This window comes from Lepidochelys kempii, chromosome 1 (assembly GCF_965140265.1).
Source record: "Lepidochelys kempii isolate rLepKem1 chromosome 1, rLepKem1.hap2, whole genome shotgun sequence".
Classification (NCBI taxonomy): Eukaryota; Metazoa; Chordata; order Testudines; family Cheloniidae; genus Lepidochelys; species Lepidochelys kempii.
In genome coordinates, this window is record NC_133256.1 from 230,093,498 (window position 1) to 230,112,448 (window position 18,951).

The 18,951-nt window shown below is 44.7% G+C and overlaps 1 protein-coding gene across 4 annotated transcripts in view; it reads left to right on the forward strand.

Annotated features, from left to right (window-relative positions):
* ITPR2 (inositol 1,4,5-trisphosphate receptor type 2) overlaps window positions 1-18,951 on the forward strand; it is a 356,349-nt gene that overhangs the window by 172,004 nt on the left and 165,394 nt on the right. For all 4 annotated transcript variants that reach the window (XM_073317588.1, XM_073317596.1, XM_073317605.1 and 1 more), the window contains 3 exons: window positions 1,544-1,669; window positions 11,739-11,867; window positions 12,494-12,614. In XM_073317588.1, coding sequence (XP_073173689.1) covers window positions 1,544-1,669; window positions 11,739-11,867; window positions 12,494-12,614 — 376 coding nt within the window. The remainder of the gene's footprint in view (window positions 1-1,543; window positions 1,670-11,738; window positions 11,868-12,493; window positions 12,615-18,951) is intronic.

Here is an 18,951-nt window from a genome sequence, read left to right on the forward strand (position 1 = left end):
TATGAGGAGAGATTAAAAAGACTGACTATTCAGCTTGGAAAAGAGACAACTAAAGGGGGATATGGTACAGGTCTATAAAATCATGATGGTGTGGAGAAGGTGAATATGGAAGCGTTATTTACCCTTTCACGTAACACAAGAACCAGCGGTCATTCAGTGAAATTAATAGGCAGCAGGTTTAAAACAAACAAAAGGAAGTACTTCTTCACACAGCGCAGCCAATCTTTGGAATTCGTTGCCGGGGAAGTTGTGAAGGCCAAAAGTATAACTGGTTCAAAAAGGAATTAAATAAGTTTATGGAGGATAGGTCCATCAATGACTATTAGCCAAGATGGTCAGGGATGTAACCCCATGCTCTGCATGACTGCCAGATGCTGGGACTGGATTACAGGTAGGGTGACCAGATGTCCCGATTTTATAGGGACAGTCCCGATATTTTGGGCTTTGTCTTATATAGGTGCCTATTATCCGCCCACCCTCTTTCCAGATTTTTCACACTTGCTGTCTGGTCACCCTAAAGATGGGATGGATCACTTGATGATTGCTTTGTTCTGTTCATTCCCTTTGAAGCATCTGGCCTTGGCCACTGTCAGAAGACAGGCTACGGGGCTAGATGGACCCATTGGTCTGACCCAGTATGACTGTTCTTATGTAAGTGGGGTCAATGTAGAGCCTCAGATTCCAGCTTCATGCTTCCATTTTGCTGATGAAACTTGTAACAGGGTTCACTCACCACTGTGGCACCTTCTGCTGCCTGTTTGGGAATTAGCTCTGCATGTTAACGCTTCCTCTTCAGGTGTTGCCTCGCCGCCATCATTCCTGTTCTAGAACCCAGGTCTCTCTAAGGACTGTGGCATCCTCTTCAGCAACACAGCCCCCTGGCCATGTCACACACTGTGCTCCCCACTTCAGGGGGACCTGCAGTCCACTGTTCAGCCAGTTCCCTTAGTGGCAACTGCAGCAAATTGTCTGGCCACTTCCTCATGGCCCCAGCATCATCTTTTCTCTTGCCTCAGGGCCTCAGCTTGCAAACTCCAGCAGCCAGAAGGAGCTGTCTCTTTCTCTCCTGGTCCCTGCTAGCATCACTGCTCTGTCCAGGGTGATGGCAGTTCTCTCAGCCCTTCACAGGCATAGTCCTTCCTCCCTGGGCTCCCAGCAGAGAACTACCTTCCTCTGCCCTGCAGCTCCCTTTTTATATGGGCCTGCTTGGCTGCTCCCTTCAGCCCTTCTTTGATTTGCTGCTTCTGGCACAGCCTCCCTAGGGCTGCTTTTAACCCCTTTTCTGCCAGTGGGGGGCAGCTGCCCCATCACAGAACTCTCCTAGGGAACAACTCTGCCTTTCATTTTAAAGCACTAGATTAGGATGCAGGAAATTCTGAGTTGTATTCCTAGCTCTGCTACAGACTTCGTACGTTATATTGGGCAAGTGTGTCATAATACATATGCACAAAGAAGTCAAATTACAGTTGCATTAAAACATTTAACACGCTGATGGCTTTCATGGTCATTTTCATGAGGTTTTTTATATTTGATGCTCTTACAGGTGAAGATTGCATATGTGAACTTTGTTAATCACTGTTATGTGGACACTGAGGTGGAAATGAAGGAAATCTATGCTAGTAACCACATTTGGAAATTATTTGAGAACTTCCTTGTTGATATGGCAAGGGTAAGCTTTATGATGCATTACATATTACAGTATGCACATTCAAGATAGCTGAATGGGCAATAACTTTTCTGCTTTAACTTCATATGTTCTATTAACCATATTTTCAAATGCACGAGAGTGAAATGAATGAAATCTAATGGTGCATAATTTCGATTAAAATTTTCTTATCATTATTTAACCTGTTTTATCTCAAACATCACCACCCTGGAGATTCTTTTTATTTTTTAAGATAAAGGTATAAACTGGATTTGGCTGGGTTGTGGGTGTGAGAGACTCAGTGTATATCAGCAAGATCCATTTCAAAATTACTGTGGGTCTAGGAGCACACTGACACTTTTGTCGGTGAAACGTATGTCAGATGGGGGTGGTGTTTTCACACCCCGACCGACAAAATTTTACTGACAAAAGTCCTTGTGTAGACGTAGCCTTGGTGTCCTCATAGTTGCCATTTTATGTATATTAGAAACAGTCATAACTGATGGTCTCTGCTTACAAGAGGCCTAGGAGGTAGAATAACAGGTGTTTTTGCAAGTTTAGGAAGATTAAGATGTACTGGCAGAGACATGGGGAAGCTTGTGTAACCCAGGGGTTTACTGTGTGGTTACATGTCCCCTTTCTAGATTAATCTGCATAAGTATAAGAGCCTACTACTAATGCTAATGGAGTTACTTCTTTAGTTTAAGTGGTAGAGGTCCATGCTTTTAATGCTGAAAGCCATGGATTCAATCCCTGATGCTGAACAAGTGTTTGGAGGTGAGAGCTGTTCTGCTTTTACAGCACACCTCTAAACTGGATGCCTGGCTTTGTCCCCTACATTTTATGGCACTAAATTCTCACTCCTTGTGTTTTCTTTAGTTTAAATTAAAGAAGAGGTGAAAGAACCGCAGTTCAATTCTGTGGTGGGCTTTCACACCAAAGTAATAGCGCCTCATGAAATAGTTTCTTTGAAACCTTTCACAGAAAATAGCACACTCCTGTAGTTAGCACGATTTATAGCCTAGAGAAGAATAAGTTCAGATATTTGTGCAGTACAATAGGTGCGGAAGCCTCTTCACCTCTGTGAAGCAGAAAAAAATGGAGTTTTATTTATTTATTTTTCTGCTAAGAGTTTCAGGGAACAGGATAATGCGAGTGTGTGTGTGCGTGCGCTTCTCTTTTAGAGAAGGCCATCAGTAATGAGACCTCTGCAAACCCTACACAGCTGCTACCTGTCTTGTTTCTGTAGCTGTTCCTACAGTGAGGCCTCTTCTGGGCACTCCAGGCTCAGTTGAGAATGAAGATCAGAATTCGTGTTGGAGGGGATTCTGTGCTTTAACCTCTCCGACTTACAGCCAGCAGCATTTTCTTCTGTTTAATCCCCTTCCCCCAGAGGGGTTGCTCTTATCTGACATGGCGCAGTTCTGACCCTCCAGCAGGAGCATTCACAAACCTCTCTTCACTTTATCTCTGTAATAGGACCATTTTTATAGAAGCAGACATGTATAGGGAGGCACTTCCCTACACATTCTGCTACTCCAACCCAGAGACTTTCCTTGGCAGAGACCACCGATCGCGTTAAATTGTGCCAAATGGTTTAGCAGTATGGACATCAGATAGAGGTATGATGCTTGGCACTACCAAGCTCATTTGCACTTAGTCCTCTAATAAGAGAAATTAAACTCCAGATTTTCAGAGGGGAATAGTGAGTGTGTTGTTAATGCATTGTGCTGCCCAGCCCACCAACCATCTCTTTATTCTTTTTTGTGTGTGCACGCACACATGCTCCTTTTTTTTCTGAAAAAGAATTGCAAAAGTGCACTTTTGTGTTGCTCTCCTGCAGAGCCCTCTGGGTAGCTGCCTAATTAGTTCCTTTTCATTTCCTGGTTAGTAGATCCTTTTCTTTTCCCCCCTCAGCTAAAAGAGCATGTCAGAAATGCTCTCTTCTGCTCCATGCTTCAGCCAGGCCCTCTGGATATCCAAATCTTCTAGAATGTTGGGTGTATTTGCTCAGATCTGCTTTTCGGGGCTGAGGCAGTGTCCACATGTTGCAAATACGTCAGCTTTATGTAGCCATCAGGACTGTCAGAAGGCTCTTAGCTTCATGAAAAGATACTATGACAGCTCTCAAAAGAGTTAGAAAGAAGAACCCTTTGATCCTCTATGTTCCAGTGAGCTAAAAGAGCTGCTACGGGTGGGAGGGAAGGGGGCTAGAGGGAGGGAGGGAAATGCTTTTCTTTTAGCTGCTACAACTGCCTGTCAGTGGTGAGTCTGGGAACTGAGTCTGTGTTGTTAGAGAGCGCTAAGGTGGAAGATGGCTAGAGGTATCCTCCAGCTGGATTTCTTTCTTTTTCCATTTGAGAAGTTGACCTGGTTTTTGTTATCAGATTCAAGATCCAGTAAAGGCTGGGAGATAATAAGGGGTGCGGGAGGATCATAGGATTGCCATTCTGTTATGGGACCTGTGGTGGAGGAAGATGGACCCCTTCAGTGGCTTTCTAGCAATGTTTTTTTAGACAAGCGAGGGGGAAATCTTAAAAGCATTTTGCAGTTTTTAGTTTTGACAGTTGGTAAAATCGCCATGCCAGCACCATGCAGCTCCCTGTATTCCTGTTGGGATCCTGAACGTTGAGCCTCAAAGCTACTGGTTCCAGCAGAAATCGGCATGCTGCTTAATTAAAGGCAGAAGAACATCCAAATGGATTTAGGTCTGTGTCTTTTCAAGAAGTTTTGATTAGTAACTGAACCTTTGTTTACCTCCCCTAGAGCTGTGGGAAAAAATGTCACACCTCTACTGACCCTAGAGGGTTTTTAATCTCAGTTTTATGGAATAGCTACTGTTGCTTTTCTGTCTACGTAACCATTCCCTTTCTTGCTGTTGGGAAAAACACTACGCGCACTCCATGCCTTGATGATCTTATACATTAAAATCGAACACGCCTTTTCCAGGGTCCTTCATGCACCTGGGTCTTACCTTGCTCTCTGAAGACTCCCCTAACTGCCTCATGGCAATAATGTGCCTTGTATTGTCCACTCATACAGTGTTCTACTCAAAATTATTTGTATTACAATAAACTGCTTTTTTAAGTAGTGTCCCTCTGGGTGCTCCACTGTAGCTGTGCTTGCATCCCTGTGCTGCTGATCAGAGAACTTTGGTAGCAGTGTCCGTTCGGCCCACACATGTGTTGTCCCCCTCGCTGTGCTCTGCCATGAGGCTAATCAGCATTGGGAGAGCAAATCCTCCACAGTTCCTTCTCAACCGCCCCTGGCTTGAGACGGCGCTTTTAGCTGTCCATTTATTGGATCATTAACCCACTAAATACTTGCTAATCATTCTTTTAATTTCTTTTGTTGCTATTACTTAGTTTCCTTTGGATTTCTTTTTCTTTTTGTTCTTAAATTGTGTTTATTTTAATTTTTATTCACCCTCCTCCCTTGTCCAGGGACCACCTTGGGATGGGATATGCTTGGTTCACCAGGCTTTAAGAGGTGTCTCAACTTGAAAGAGGCCATCCTGGTGATGGACAGATATCCTCATTGTGTTCATTGCCTTGGGGAAAACCACATTCCCCAGAAGTGGTGGTTTCTGCCAGCAGCTGAAACCATGGTCCCAAAAGGACTGAGAGCTGAGACTTAAACTCCTAATGAAAGCAGCTCTCCAACCATCTTCAGACCCAGGCAGCAAGGTTCTTCGTCACTACCCTATACATTCAAGGGCGATGAGCATACAAAGACAACTATGAGCCACTCATACAAGGCTTCTAAAAAGAGGGCTGTGAATCCCCCAGAGTGAGCCCTGAACCAGCTGAAAAAGATCACCAGCTCATTTGGTATCATCGGCACTGACAGCACTGAAGCCATCCAAACGTGGATGGAGCAAAGTTGGGCTGCCTAAAGACCCGATGGGCATTGGCCAAGACAAGGACAGAGACCTTGCCTTGGGGAAGACTCCATCGGCGTGGACAACAGCATTGGTACCGTCAATGGTACGTCAAACACCACTGGATCATTTAACCCAGACTACATCACCAATTCCATCAGTAGTCATCCTAGCACCGACAACCACTCCTGGTACTGGTACCTGTGGCACCACAAGACTTCAGATACTGAAGAGACATTACAATATCTGACATACCTGAGTCTCCTCTACTCGGTACCAGGGCTCCGGAACTGAGTCTGCCTTGCACTCTAGATTCCCCTTAGGTATTGTGCCGTGCACCCCTATTCTTCAGAGGGGAGTCAGACAGTGAGCAGGAGGAGGTGGACTCCTGTCGTTCCTTCCACACAACTTATAGTGCTCGTTACCAATCCGGACCTCCTCAGCCATACCATCCGTCTGATTCTCAGCCTCCCTGGTAGGGACAACAATGGTTCCCACCATCCTAGTGGCCTTACTGGGATCCATGGCAGGCATATAGACATCATGCCTCCCGAAGTTCTAGCATGGCCCACTAGGAACCTATGAAGTGCCCTCAAGAGGTGATGGAGGAACTGGAGGCTGATATTGAGGAAGAGGTTCCACCTTAGACCAACATCTCCTCTTCCTCACCAGGTGAGGCAGTGGTGCCCCCTCCATTGTCCTTTGTAGAAGGTTTTTTAAACTTTTTCAAAGCCTAGCTAAGAGGGTGTCTGACACACTGCAGTTACCACTACAGGAGGTGAGAGAATCACATCATAAATTGCCGGACACTTAGCACTCCTCTTTCTCATCCAAAGTAGCTCTCCCCATCAACAAGGCTATGTTTGAGCCAACCAAACTTGTATGGCAGACCACTGCATGGGTCCTACCAACCTTTAAACAGGCTGATAAATATTATGTGCCAGCGAAGGACACAGAATTTCTTTTCTCCCATCCACCCTTAATTAAATCATTGTGGATGTGGTAAATTCCAGAGGTCTGCAACATCAGGTGGAATCAGTCCCCTATGGTTGGGATTGGAAATGCCTCTACCTATTTGGGAGAAAGGCTTATTCATCTGCCACTCTACAATTCCTCATGGCAAATTTACCAGGCCCTAACAGCAAAATATGACCATATCAATGAACAAAACTCCATTCCTTGATTGAGCAGGTTCCAGAATCTCTCAGAGATTAGTTAAGGGCCATTCTCAGTGAAGAGCAACTGCTGCCCAAGATGGCACTTCAGTCAGCACTCGATGCAGCTGATATGGTGGTGTGATCCATCTCCACTCCCATTGTGATGTGTTGAGCCTCTTGACTTCCCCGAGAAAGTGCAAACAATGTTGGAGGACCTTCCCTTTGAAAGCACAGAATTGTTTGCAGAAAAGACAGATGCATCTCTCCACACTCTTAAAGATTCCAGGGCTATTCTTCAGTCGTCAGGGATTTACCCACCTGGGCAGAAGAGGAAATACAGTCCTCTGCCCTCATTCAAATCTTGCACGGCACACTACCCAACCCAATGCTTTTATGAACAACAGAAGAAGAAGTCTAGGTTCTCAAAATACCAACCATCAGGCCCACAGCCTGCTTCTTCCCAATCATCTACCTCAAAACAAAATCAGTTTTGACTGGTTGGTTGGGGTGCTGACAGACTACTCCCTTCAACACCATCTAACACTGGTCAACCCTTTGCATCGGCTCGCTCTGTTCTGCAGCACTTGGGAACGGATAACATCTGACAAATGGGTTCTGGGGATCATTCGCGATGTCTGTCCATTTCACCTCCCTCCTCAACACCCTTCCCCATTTTTCTTCAGGGACCCCTCTCACGAGAGCCTGTTATATGAGAGAGAGAGAGAGAGAGAGAGAGACCACCTCCTCAGTTTAGAAGCCATAGAACCAGTACCTCAACATCTATGAGGCAAAGGTTTTTATTCCTCATTACTTCCTGATACCCAAGAAAGAGAGGTTGGAGACGCATACTAGATCTCAGTGCACTCAACAAATTCGTCAAGACTTAGAAATTCAAGATGGTCACTTTAGTAGCAATTATTCCAGCGTTGCAACAGGGAGATTGGTTCTTGGCCCTCGACCTCCAGGATGCTTATTTCCATATTTCAATCATACCATCCCACAGATGATATCTCAGATTTACGCTGCGGCAGGACCAGTACCAGTCCAGAGTGCTCCCCTTTGGCCTTTCATCGGCTCCCAGAATATTCTCCAAGGTCCTCTCTGTAGTGGCAGCCCACCTACACTCCCAGGGGATCATGATCTATCCTTACCTGGACAATTGTCTCCTCACTATGTGCTCCTTCAACAAAGCACTGTGGGTTACCCATACGACTGTGAACTTGTTCAGAAGCTTGGACCTACAAATCACGTACAAAAATCAACAAGAGATTAGAATTCATAGGAGCCAATCTCAACTCTGTACAAGTGAGAGTGCTCCTTCCACAACACAGATTCCTCAGTGTTTCCGCACTCCTAGAGACAGTGCAAGCCCACCATTGAATATCAGCAAGACATTGCCTTCAGCTTCTGGGGCACATAGCTGCGGGCACATTTGTGATAACTCATGCCAGACTTTGCCTAAGTCATGGGTCAGCTCAGTTTACAGGCTGAACAAAGACAGCCTAGACAAACCGCTATTGCTACGCACCAAGGTCATACAACCCTTGAAATGGTGGAAGGACCCAGAAGGTCTGCACGGTGATTGCGTTCACACAGCCTCCTTCGTCACTACTCCTCACCACCGACGTATCTCTCATAGGGTGGGGTGCACATCTCAACAACCTCACAGTACAGGGCAAATGGTCTCCCTATGAAGTGTGTCTTCACAACAACCTCCTCGAACTAAGAGTGGTCAGCAATGTGTGCACTCACTTCCTTCTGCTGATCAGAGGCGTGCACACACACAAAGGTCGTGACAAACAACATAGCGTGCATGCACTACATAAATCGTCAAGGGAGCTCCAGATCACCATCCCTTTGCGTGGAAGCACTAGAGCTGTGGAACTGGTGCATTTCCCACCAGTGTTACAATATTAGCAGCCTACCTACCGGGAGTGCACAACACGACAGCAGACAGTCTCAGTCACAATTTCCCACATGACCACAATGGGAGATGGACTCAGTGATACTCCATGACAAGCTGATGGGGAACACTGATAATAGACTTGTTCGCCACTTACCTGAACAAGAAATGCCCATGATACTGCTTGAGAGCAGGCCTCAGATAACACTTCTTAGGGGACATTTTCTTTCTCTCATGGGACAAGGGCCTTCTTTACACCTTTCCCCCATTTCCTTTCTTACTGAAAGTTGTATTGAAAATAAAAAGAGAGAGAGAGAGCAAATATCAAACTGATTGCTCCTACCTGGCCAAGACAGAGGTGGTACCATTACCTGTCACAATTGGCGACGTGTCTTCCAATCCCTCTTCAACTCGCTTCTTAACTCCTCTCGCAGAACAAAGGATGCACTCTTCATTTCAACCCACAGATACTGCAGCTCAAAGCCTGGCTCCATTGTGGTTCCAACATGTAGAGAGATCCTGCTCTGAGGAGGTACAGGAAGTGTTACTACACAGCAGGAAATGGACTATCTGTCGTACTTACTTACGAAAGTGGACCAGGTTTCAGACCATTCCAGACATATTACCCTGGCATCTGCTACTTTACCACTAGCCTTAGACTATCTACTGACTCTTAAGAAATCTGGACTATCTGTTAACTTGCTCAAGGTACATTTTAGCAGCAACAGCGACTTTTCACCAGCAAATAGAAGGGTACTTGGTCCTCTCGCACCCAACTACATAGAGGTAGGTTCCTTAAAGGCATAGCAAACTTCTTTCCCCAACCCAGACATCCTACCTCACCATGGGACCTGAATTTAGTATTAAAAAGACTGACCATACCATACTTCAAAGCCATGGCCACTTGTTCACTCATGCAACTTTCAATGAAGATGGCGTTTCTGGTCGCCATCACCTCAGCGAGAAGGATTGGAGAGATAGCGGCTCTTATGGTGCACCCCTCATTTACTGTGTTCTTTCCTGACAAGGTTATGCTAAGACCGCACCCGAAATTCATCCCCAAGGTGACTTTGGCCTTTCACATGAATCAACTCATTCACCTCCTGACCTTTTGTCCCAAACCTCACCAGGATAATAGGGAAGCCATTCTACACATGCTAGATGTAAGGAGAGCCCTGGCCTCCTTCTTGGACAGGACAAAGGCTTTTAGGAAATCTCCTAGGCTTTTCCTCTCCATTGCGGTTAGGTCTGAAGGTGCAGTGACATCAGCCCAGAGACTCTCTAAATGTGTCCCGAGCTGCATCAAGCACTGTTGACAGGCTCGTAATTTAGTACCTCAATGTGTTATCCGTACCCACTCCACAAGATTGTTTTCCTCCTTGGTCACCTTCTTCAAGGATGTCCCCATCCCGGAAATCTTCAGAGCAGCTACTTGGGCATGTGCACATACCTTTACAGAACACTATGCCATCACAGTGCTGATGCTAGCTTTGACTCCGCAGTATTATTGTCCATACTAGACTCGATTCCAGTGCTCCAGCCTTCCATGGGGGGTGCTGCTTGGGAGTCACCTACAGTGGAGCACCCATAGGAATGCTACTTGAAGAAGTAGTTACTCAAATTGTGCAGTAACGATGGTTCTTCGAGATGTGTCCCCATATGGGTGCTCCTCGACCCATCCTCGTCCCCTCCACTTCAGTGTTCTTATCATGGACTCTGCAATAGAGAGGGAACTGAGGAGCATTTGCCTGCACAATGCTGATTAACCTTGTGGCAGAGCACAAGGGAGGAACAGCGCATGTGCAGACCGAACGGATGCTGCTACCAAAGTTCTCTGATCAGTAGCACAAGGATGCAAGCACATCTACAGTGGAGCACCCATAGGGACACACATCTTGAAGAACCATTGTTACTGCACAAGGTGAGTAACTTGTTCATCTCCCAGCAATGACTGGTGCTGTTTGAAGTCTCCATAAATGTCCTTTAAACACTTCTGGCTATTTTGCCAAAGTTTCTGGCTTACAAGGTTCATGTGCCGTTACAGTACTGCGTAATCAGAAAGCTGGATGGCCTGACCTGGGATATAGGTCTTTATGCTCTTTCTAGCCCTGCCACTGAGTTTTTCTCTGTGAGATTGAACAAATCACTTACCCTCTCTGTTCTTCAATTCCCTAGCTATCAAATCTCCTCCCCCACAAAAAAAATCCTCAATTTCTTTTTACCATAAATGTATGCAGCATAAAATGATGAATGTTGTAGAAGAATGTTGTCTTCTAGGACGCTGTACAGAAGTTGAATCATTCCACATTCTTTCACAGCCCATTAATTGGCCTTAAGAAGTACTTCAGTTCAGCTCCAACCCTCTCTCAATGTCCTCCTATCCCCTCTTCTCCTTCTTCCTTCGTTTTGAAAATCTCTCATGTCTTACACTTAACACTGTGACATGATGAATCTACCATGTAGCTCACCTGGCAGAGTGGGTGGGTCTTTGACCGTTTTTGCAGTTTGTTCCTATGGAGGCCTGCTGACTGAATGCATGGGATTTTGCTTTTGTTATATCTGTGCTTGCTTCCTACTTGTCCTTTTTTGTTTGCTTGGTTGGTTTTGGTTTTTAAAGCTCTTACTTTGAAGGAGCTCCATCTTTCCCATCTGGCTGTAATAATTGAAACCAGCTCCAAATTCAGCACCCTTTGAGATCTTTCTCACTCTTCTAATAAAGTAGGTTTATCTTTCCATCTGTCTAAAGTCTCCTCCAACCCACCTGGAGGAATGCTCCTTTTTCCTCCTGAGTCTGTCTAGATGCGTAAGGTGGCATGTGATGTGTGGGCCTACAGGACTGACCAGTGTTATCCAACAAACTCATTTGTTTCATGGCGAGGGAAAGAGTAGCCAACTCAACTAGAGGATCTAGTTCAGGAAAGGTAGGGATCGGGAGGGAGTGGAGCTCCCAGGAACAAAGATAATTAAACAGAATACAACTTGACTACAAGGTAGGTATCTTGATTTTATATGTTTAATACAAAAATTAACATTTTTGAAAAAGGATTAAATATCAGTTCTCTCTCTCCTCTGTGTGTGTGTGTGTGTTTCTCTTTTAAAATGTTCAAAGATCACAAGTAAAAAAAAAAGCTAATATTTTCCTTTTCATTGTAGGTTTGCAACACAACTACAGACCGGAAACATGCAGACACATCTCTGGAGAAGTATGTCACTGAACCAGTAATGAACATTGTGAGTGGCTTCTTCAGTTCTCCATTTTCAGATAACAGCACCAGCCTCCAGGTAAGAAGAAGGGAGACTGCAACAAATGTGTAATTCAGATAATTAATGTGTCATCTTCCACTCGCTGGAGGGGAGTGCTTCAACTTTTTTTCCTTCTTTATTTCCTCTCCCACTCCTCATGATTCACACTGTGTAACACCTCCTGTAAATATGCCCTTGACAAATTGTACTCCTGATTACCCTTATCCAGAAAAGGACTCTTTCTCCACAGAGCTTTACATCTGACTTCTGTGACTTCATTGGGACTTTGCATGACTGATCTCTTTGCAAAATCAGGGAACTTTTCTTTGTGTTTCTAAAAGAGGAAATCTTTGTGGCCCAAGTTGGAAAGTTTGCCACGTGTTTGGGACCCAAGAAATCTCCCCGTTATTTTTTTGCAGTATGCCATTTTGTTTGATATCAATGGTAATTTTGACTGAGAAAGGACTGCATGATTTGGCACTCTATAAGAATGCCAAACTGGTTTATTTTTCATCCTGTATTGAAGAGTGATAACGGTTGAACTGAGTTGTACTTTGATTATAGAGGCTAAAAGTTATGCATGTAATTTATGTGGTGCATAACCTAGGGTAATTGTAAGGAGGATTTTAAAGTCTAAAACTAGTTGCTTACCTTTTTGTTTTCAGACACATCAGCCAGTTTTTATTCAACTGCTTCAGTCTGCTTTTAGAATTTACAACTGTAACTGGCCAAACCCAGCACAGAAAGCCTCAGTGGAGTCATGTATCAAAACTTTGGCTGAAGTGGGTAGGTGCCAAGTTTTTACTTAATAATTCTTCACTGTGTTTTAAATAAGCCTGAGTTGGGATCCATCCATTATTTTTCGGGTTGTAGCATCCTGGAAATCAAGGCACTGATAATACTAGAAAACTGTGTTATAATTTCATAAGAATGGCCATATTGGGTCAAACCGAAGGTCCGTCTAGCCCAATCTTCTATCAGTGGCCAATGCCAGAGGGAATGAACAGAGCAGGTAATCATCAAGTGATCCATCCTCTGTTGTTCATTTCCAGCTTCTGGCAAACAGGCTAGGGACACACCATCCCTGCCCATTCTAGCTAATAGCCACTGATGGACCTATCCTCCATAAATTTCACAATGACAGGTTTCAGAGTAACAGCCGTGTTAGTCTGTATTCGCAAAAAAGGTGCCACAAGTACTCCTTTTCTTTTTGCAAATTTCACAATGTAAGTCTCGGAAGCTCTGACTTTCAGGTCTCATTTCTTCCCTTACTTATACGCCATTTGAATCTGTCTGTTCAATGGGGTGGTTCAGGTGAATGGTCGTGTTCAGTGGTGTAAGTGAAAGTAGAATTGGACTCCAAGCAGGTGGCATTCGTCTACACTATTACATTAAGACCTCATTTTCTTATATAGAAATGATCTTAAACTGGGTCAGACCATAGGCATTCATAATCATTAAGGCCCTACCAATTCACGGCCATGAAAAATGCGTCATGGACCATGAAATCTAGTCTCCCCATGGCGAAATCTGGTCATGTGTGTGCTTTGATCCTATACCATACAGATTTCACAGCAGAGACCAGTGTTTCTCAAACTGGGGATCCTGACCCAAAAGGGAGTTGCAGGGGGGTCACAAGGTTATTTTAGGGGGATAGCAGTATTGCCACCCTTACTTCTGTGCTGCCTTCAGAGCTGGGCGGCCGGAGAGTGGCGGCTGTTAGCCGGGTGTCCAGCTCTGAAGGTAGCGCCCCACCAGCCATCCTTACTTTTGCACTGCTGCTGGCAGCAACTCTGCCTTCAGAGCTGGGCTCCCAGCCAGCAGCTGCCGCTCTCCACCTGCCCAGCTCTGAAGGCAGCACCACTGACAGCAGCAGCCCAGAAGTAAGGGTAGCAGTACTGCAACCCCCCACTCCCTACAATAATCTTGACACCCCACCCAACTCCTTTATGGGTCAGGACCCCTACAATTACAACACCATGAAATTTCAGATTTAAATAGCTGCAATTGTGAAATTACCAATTTTTAAAATCCTATGACCGTGAAATTGACCAAAATGGACTGCGAATTTGGTAGGGCCCTAATAATCATTGTGGACTCCATTCTGTGGTAAGGCACAGCCCATAGTAATAGGTGGTATATAGCTGTGTCATCCTTGGAAACATCCCAGGGAAGGAATTATGGACCAAGCAACCAACATTCCCTCCCTTGTTCCCCTTTGTTCCTGGGGGATGTTGAGTTATTGCTCGCCTGACTCTTATGCTAGCTCAGTTGTTCTGGCCAGTGAGTTGAAACCCAACCCTGATCTTCCCTGATCACTCTTTATTCTCCTGCTCAGGGAAAGGAATAAGTAGGTGCCCTTACATACCCTTTCACAACGTTGGTCCAGGTAGCCTGCCTCAAGGTGTACAGTGGATTCTTACTGCTCTGCCTGTGCACATACTCCCAATCCGAATTTGGCCCTTAAGTCAACTACATAATTTAGTAGTATTGAGCTAGAATTCATTAAGGGCTAGAGTATTCAGTCCTTACTCACTTTGAAACCAATGGTACTACTTGTGAATAAATGCTCATCCACAAAAGTAGCCCCAATCTAGCCCCAAACTAGTAAATGCTCCAGAAAAAGACCTATTAAACAATTAATCCATAAAAATTTGAAGTTTTAAACGGAATTAAAATATCATGTTGTCTGTGTCAAAGGAGAAGACTTTAAATTTTCTTCTGTGGGAATTTAATCCTAAAGAAGAATGGTTACAGGTATCTAGGTGACATTGGCAAAGGTTCAGTTTTAGGATTGAATTCCACAAAAACATTATTTTAAAGTCTTTTACTTTGTCACGGAAAAGATGATTTGATGTAGATATTTCTCTAAAAATGAGCCATGTTGATTGACATTTTCCAAACTCTCCCTATTTTGAAATCTGCTCAGCCAAAGCAAGCCCAATCAGTGCTATTATTCTAACCCCATTTTGTGGCACTACTCACTTTCAGTATTTTGAAAGCAGCTAGACAACTTGTGGACAACATGAATAAGAAGGGGAGGGAGGGACAGGATCATGATGACGATAGAAAAGCTTGATAGATATAGTTGCTTTAATTTTTTTAAAAAGTTACAGTAAATAATAGCACCACTCTGGGATGGTCTCTTGGACGTTTGCTGCGTCTGTAACATTGCAACAACTGACTCTAAATTTAGATTTCAGATTTATGTTACAGTAGTTTCATTTAATGCTTTTGCCAAAGCATCTCATTAACATTTTGTGTGAATTAGTCTAGCAATTTAGCAGTGTACAATTTTTATTTGTTGTGCAAACTGGTTTAATTATGGATCCATCTGGCAGGAGAACTTAAAAAGTTGAAGATGTTCTTTGTTCCTTATTCCACTGATTTTTACAGCTTCAGATAAAGGACCCAGTCCTACAAACCCTTATTCATATGACTAATGCTCACGCATGGCAATAGCCCTTCTCTGCTCCTCTGCTGCACTCCTGGTATAAGCGATCAGAAAATTACTGCCTTTGGGAACTAGGAGCAAACAGAGAAGGAATTGAGGGGCTGAAGGATTTTTGTGTCATAATGTCCCCTCGTGGATTAGTGTTCAGTGTTCCGCTTGTTCAGATCTGTACCTAAAGTGAAAATCCAGCCCACTTAAGTCAGTGGGCCACTTCATATCTACATGGGTACATAAAAGGTTTAGTTTTCTCTTGTCTGTGGCTCTCTTGTTTTTTCTGGGAGGGCTTATGTGATGCAAGTAGCAGATGTGAGGTTGACCTTGACTTTTCTTCAAATTGGTGGATTTATTCCATATCTTCTGGAATTCCTACATTCCTCTATTGTACTGTAATCTATTGTATTCTGTTTTCTCACATACCTTGTATTGCATGGAGATATTTAAAATAACACTGCTAGATTGTGCTGTTGTAAACGATAAGTCCAATAAAACAGAGGGCCAGATGTGAGTTAACCCTTGCATTGGTACATGAGGGAGAGGAGAATGGCTCGAAGAGCCTCCCCCATACTTTGGCCTCTCTCATGTGCTGATTGCATCTAAAGCCCTTGCAACCCTTCAAGGGCAATGGATGTTCAAGGCTAGCTTCACCTAAAGGGGTGGGGAAGAGATGAGGCCATGGCTTCCGCTACCACTGTGGAGTGGAGCTGGGCTGCCACTGAGGAGCCTCACACTGTATCCTTCTTAGGGGCTTCCTTAAGCACAATCCCTCCTGCAGCGCCTACTGGGACAGGGATCTTTGTACTACCTCTTAGGGCAGGGGTCGGCACCCTGCGGCTCTGGAGCTGCATGCAACTCCTTGCAGGCAGCCGTTTTGTGTGGGGGTGCGAGGTACAAGCTCTGGCCAAGAGGTGCTTCCCACAGGTGGCTCCCGGCTGGTGGCACAGCAGGGCTCTGGCCCCATGCCGCTCCCGGAAGCGGCTGGCTGCTGGCACATCTCTGTGCGCCCCTGGGGGGGAGCGAGGCAGCGTGTCTCCGTGAGCTGCCCGTGTCCTCAAGCACCACCCCTGCAGCTCCCATAGGCTGGGAACCGGCCAATGGGAGCTGTGACGATGGTGCTGGGGGCGGGGGCAGTGTGCAGGGGCACGTAGGCAGTGTCCAGGGGCACATAGAGACATGCCCAGCAGCCAACTGCTTCTGGGACGGAGTGGGGCCAAGGCAGGCAGGCAGTCTGCCTGAGTCTTGCTGTGCTGGCTGGGAGCCGCCTGTGGTAAGCGCCTCCCAGCCAGAGCCAGCACCTAGCACCCCTTCCCACACCCCAACCCCCTGACCCAGGTCAGAACCCCCTCCTGTACCCAGACTCCGCACCCCCTCCTGCACCCCTGCCTCAGCTTGGAGCCCCTTCCTGTTTATATTCAAATTCAAATGGCAAAAGTTGCATTAAAAGTATTGGTGAGTAATTTTAATACGTTCAATTATTATTAGATGATAAATTCTAGCTCTACAAGTAGCTTTGCATGTGATGCGGCTCTTGAAATATTTTGGTCAAAGACAAAAGCAAAAAAATGGTCCCTCTTCTTTGAAAGGTTGCTGACCCCTGACTTAGGGCTATGTGTCAGGGACACAGTCTGGTGATGATGTGCTGATTTCCCGATCTGCAGGGACATAGTATTTGGGGATTTAAAATATGCACTAAAGTGGTGGTGGTGGTGGTGTTTTGCTGTATTTGCAAACCAAAAAGATTGTGATGGATGAGGAGGAGTTTGGATGAGGCATGAACAAGTGAAAGCAAAGGTAAGGAAAAATTAGAGCTTTTTGCTAATAGCTCTGTATATACATTTAGCTAAGATTTAAACCTAGCGTTGTGTGCAGAGTTTGTAGACATGGTGCTAAATCCTGCTGGCCTTTCCTATGTGAGTCTGATTCTGTGCTAACTGAAGCCCACACAGCCGAATTGAAATCTGTAGGTTTGCATGAGGGTAGCTGAAGTCAGAACTTGGCCTATTGGAGAAGGACTAGCTGTGTAAGTAGGGGAAGCTAAGTGAGCCAAATTCTGCCTTTATATATTTACTATACAATTCCATTGAAGACAGTGGAGCAAATCCTACATACTTTACTCATGTGGTTAGTTCCATTGACTTCAAGTACCCATGTAAGTCAAGGATTTGGCCCACTGGGGTTGCACAGGGTCACCGCAGAATTTAGCTAAGCATAGCCAGATTTTTCAGCTGCTCAGCACCCACAATTGAAGCCAAATATTCAGAAGAACTCAGCATCCACTTAGGCACCTACATAATGCTTGGTACTCCGAAGCGTCCATTGTGGTGCTTATTTTGTTGCCTGGATAGGAGCTTGAACTCTTTGGAGAATCTGCCCCCAGATGCAGTTGCTGAGCATGTTTGAAAATCTGATCCCTAGTGATAATGTATATTGTACTCCTTTTTCTGTATGCTGCTCCATCGAGCACAAAATTCTGCTGCATGTCCACATGAAGAGATAAGAAAAAAATTTCTTCGTTAATACAGACAGCCATACCAGGCTTGACTTTAGGCTAGATATGTGAGCACACTCTTATCTGTTTCTTTTTAAATTGAGTGTTTGACAGTTTCAGTGTTAGGACCTTCATGTTTCACAGCATGGTTTTTCTGAAAACTCTGAAAAGATTTTGCCTGTGTCAAGCCAAAGGTGTACTGGGCAGATTTATAGCAGGGACCAAAAGTTTTTGCTGGAAAATAAATTTAGTGTAGCGTTGAATGAACAAACATAATTTTTATTCCTTTCGTTTTGTGGTAGCCCTGGGTTCAGAAATGAATCGTAGCAGGTACAACGATCATACACAGATTTCCCAGGATATAAAAGATCCATATGATAATAAACTTTTAAAAGCCCTGTTTCAGAGTAAGTTTAAGAAATGTACATTCTACTCGGTGCTGGCAGGTGGATGTAAGTATTGCCTTAAAAGTTTAAGATCATTACATCTGTTGTCTTATGAGCACGGCAGGAATGTATGTGATCTTCCAGGTCAACAAAAGGCAAGGTGCAAAAGCTAATTTCTTATCTCCCTGAGTCTTCAACTCCTCTTGACTATCAGGGAAAAACTTCATAAGTATTTCAGGCTTCCCTTACTACTTTTGTCTCCAGGCAGATTTACCTGCCTTCAGTTCAGAAAGGAGCTATAGGGACTTGTCTCCTTTTGCAGACTTTTCTCAGGCTCTACCCTTCTCATCACTGATACTTTGTGTGTGCTTCTTAACGCTACCTGTCTTTAGCCATCTGTCCATATTTCACTGTTACCTACAGTTATAGTGCAACATATATAACCGAAACCCGCCCCCCTAAGTTCTGAGCTCAGTTAGACTGGACAGTTGCTGGGCAACTAAATCCACTCTGCACAGTGACTGGAGGTGAGGGCTCTGTGTATCTGTGTTCTCACTGGCACATCTTGAAGTAAATTAACTACCGTATTTTATATAACACATTGCCACAAAGTTTTAAATCTTTGTCTGAGTAGACTATTATGGGTACGCATACCATAGTTTGGGAACACCTGCCATAAAAATTTGGAGGGCTTGAGGCCAGTCCTGAGTTTTTTGCATTTTAAACAATCTTGTGAAGTATCCGTTTTTCCACATGGTAATGTTGCAAGATGTCACCCATCCTCACCCCAAAGGGACT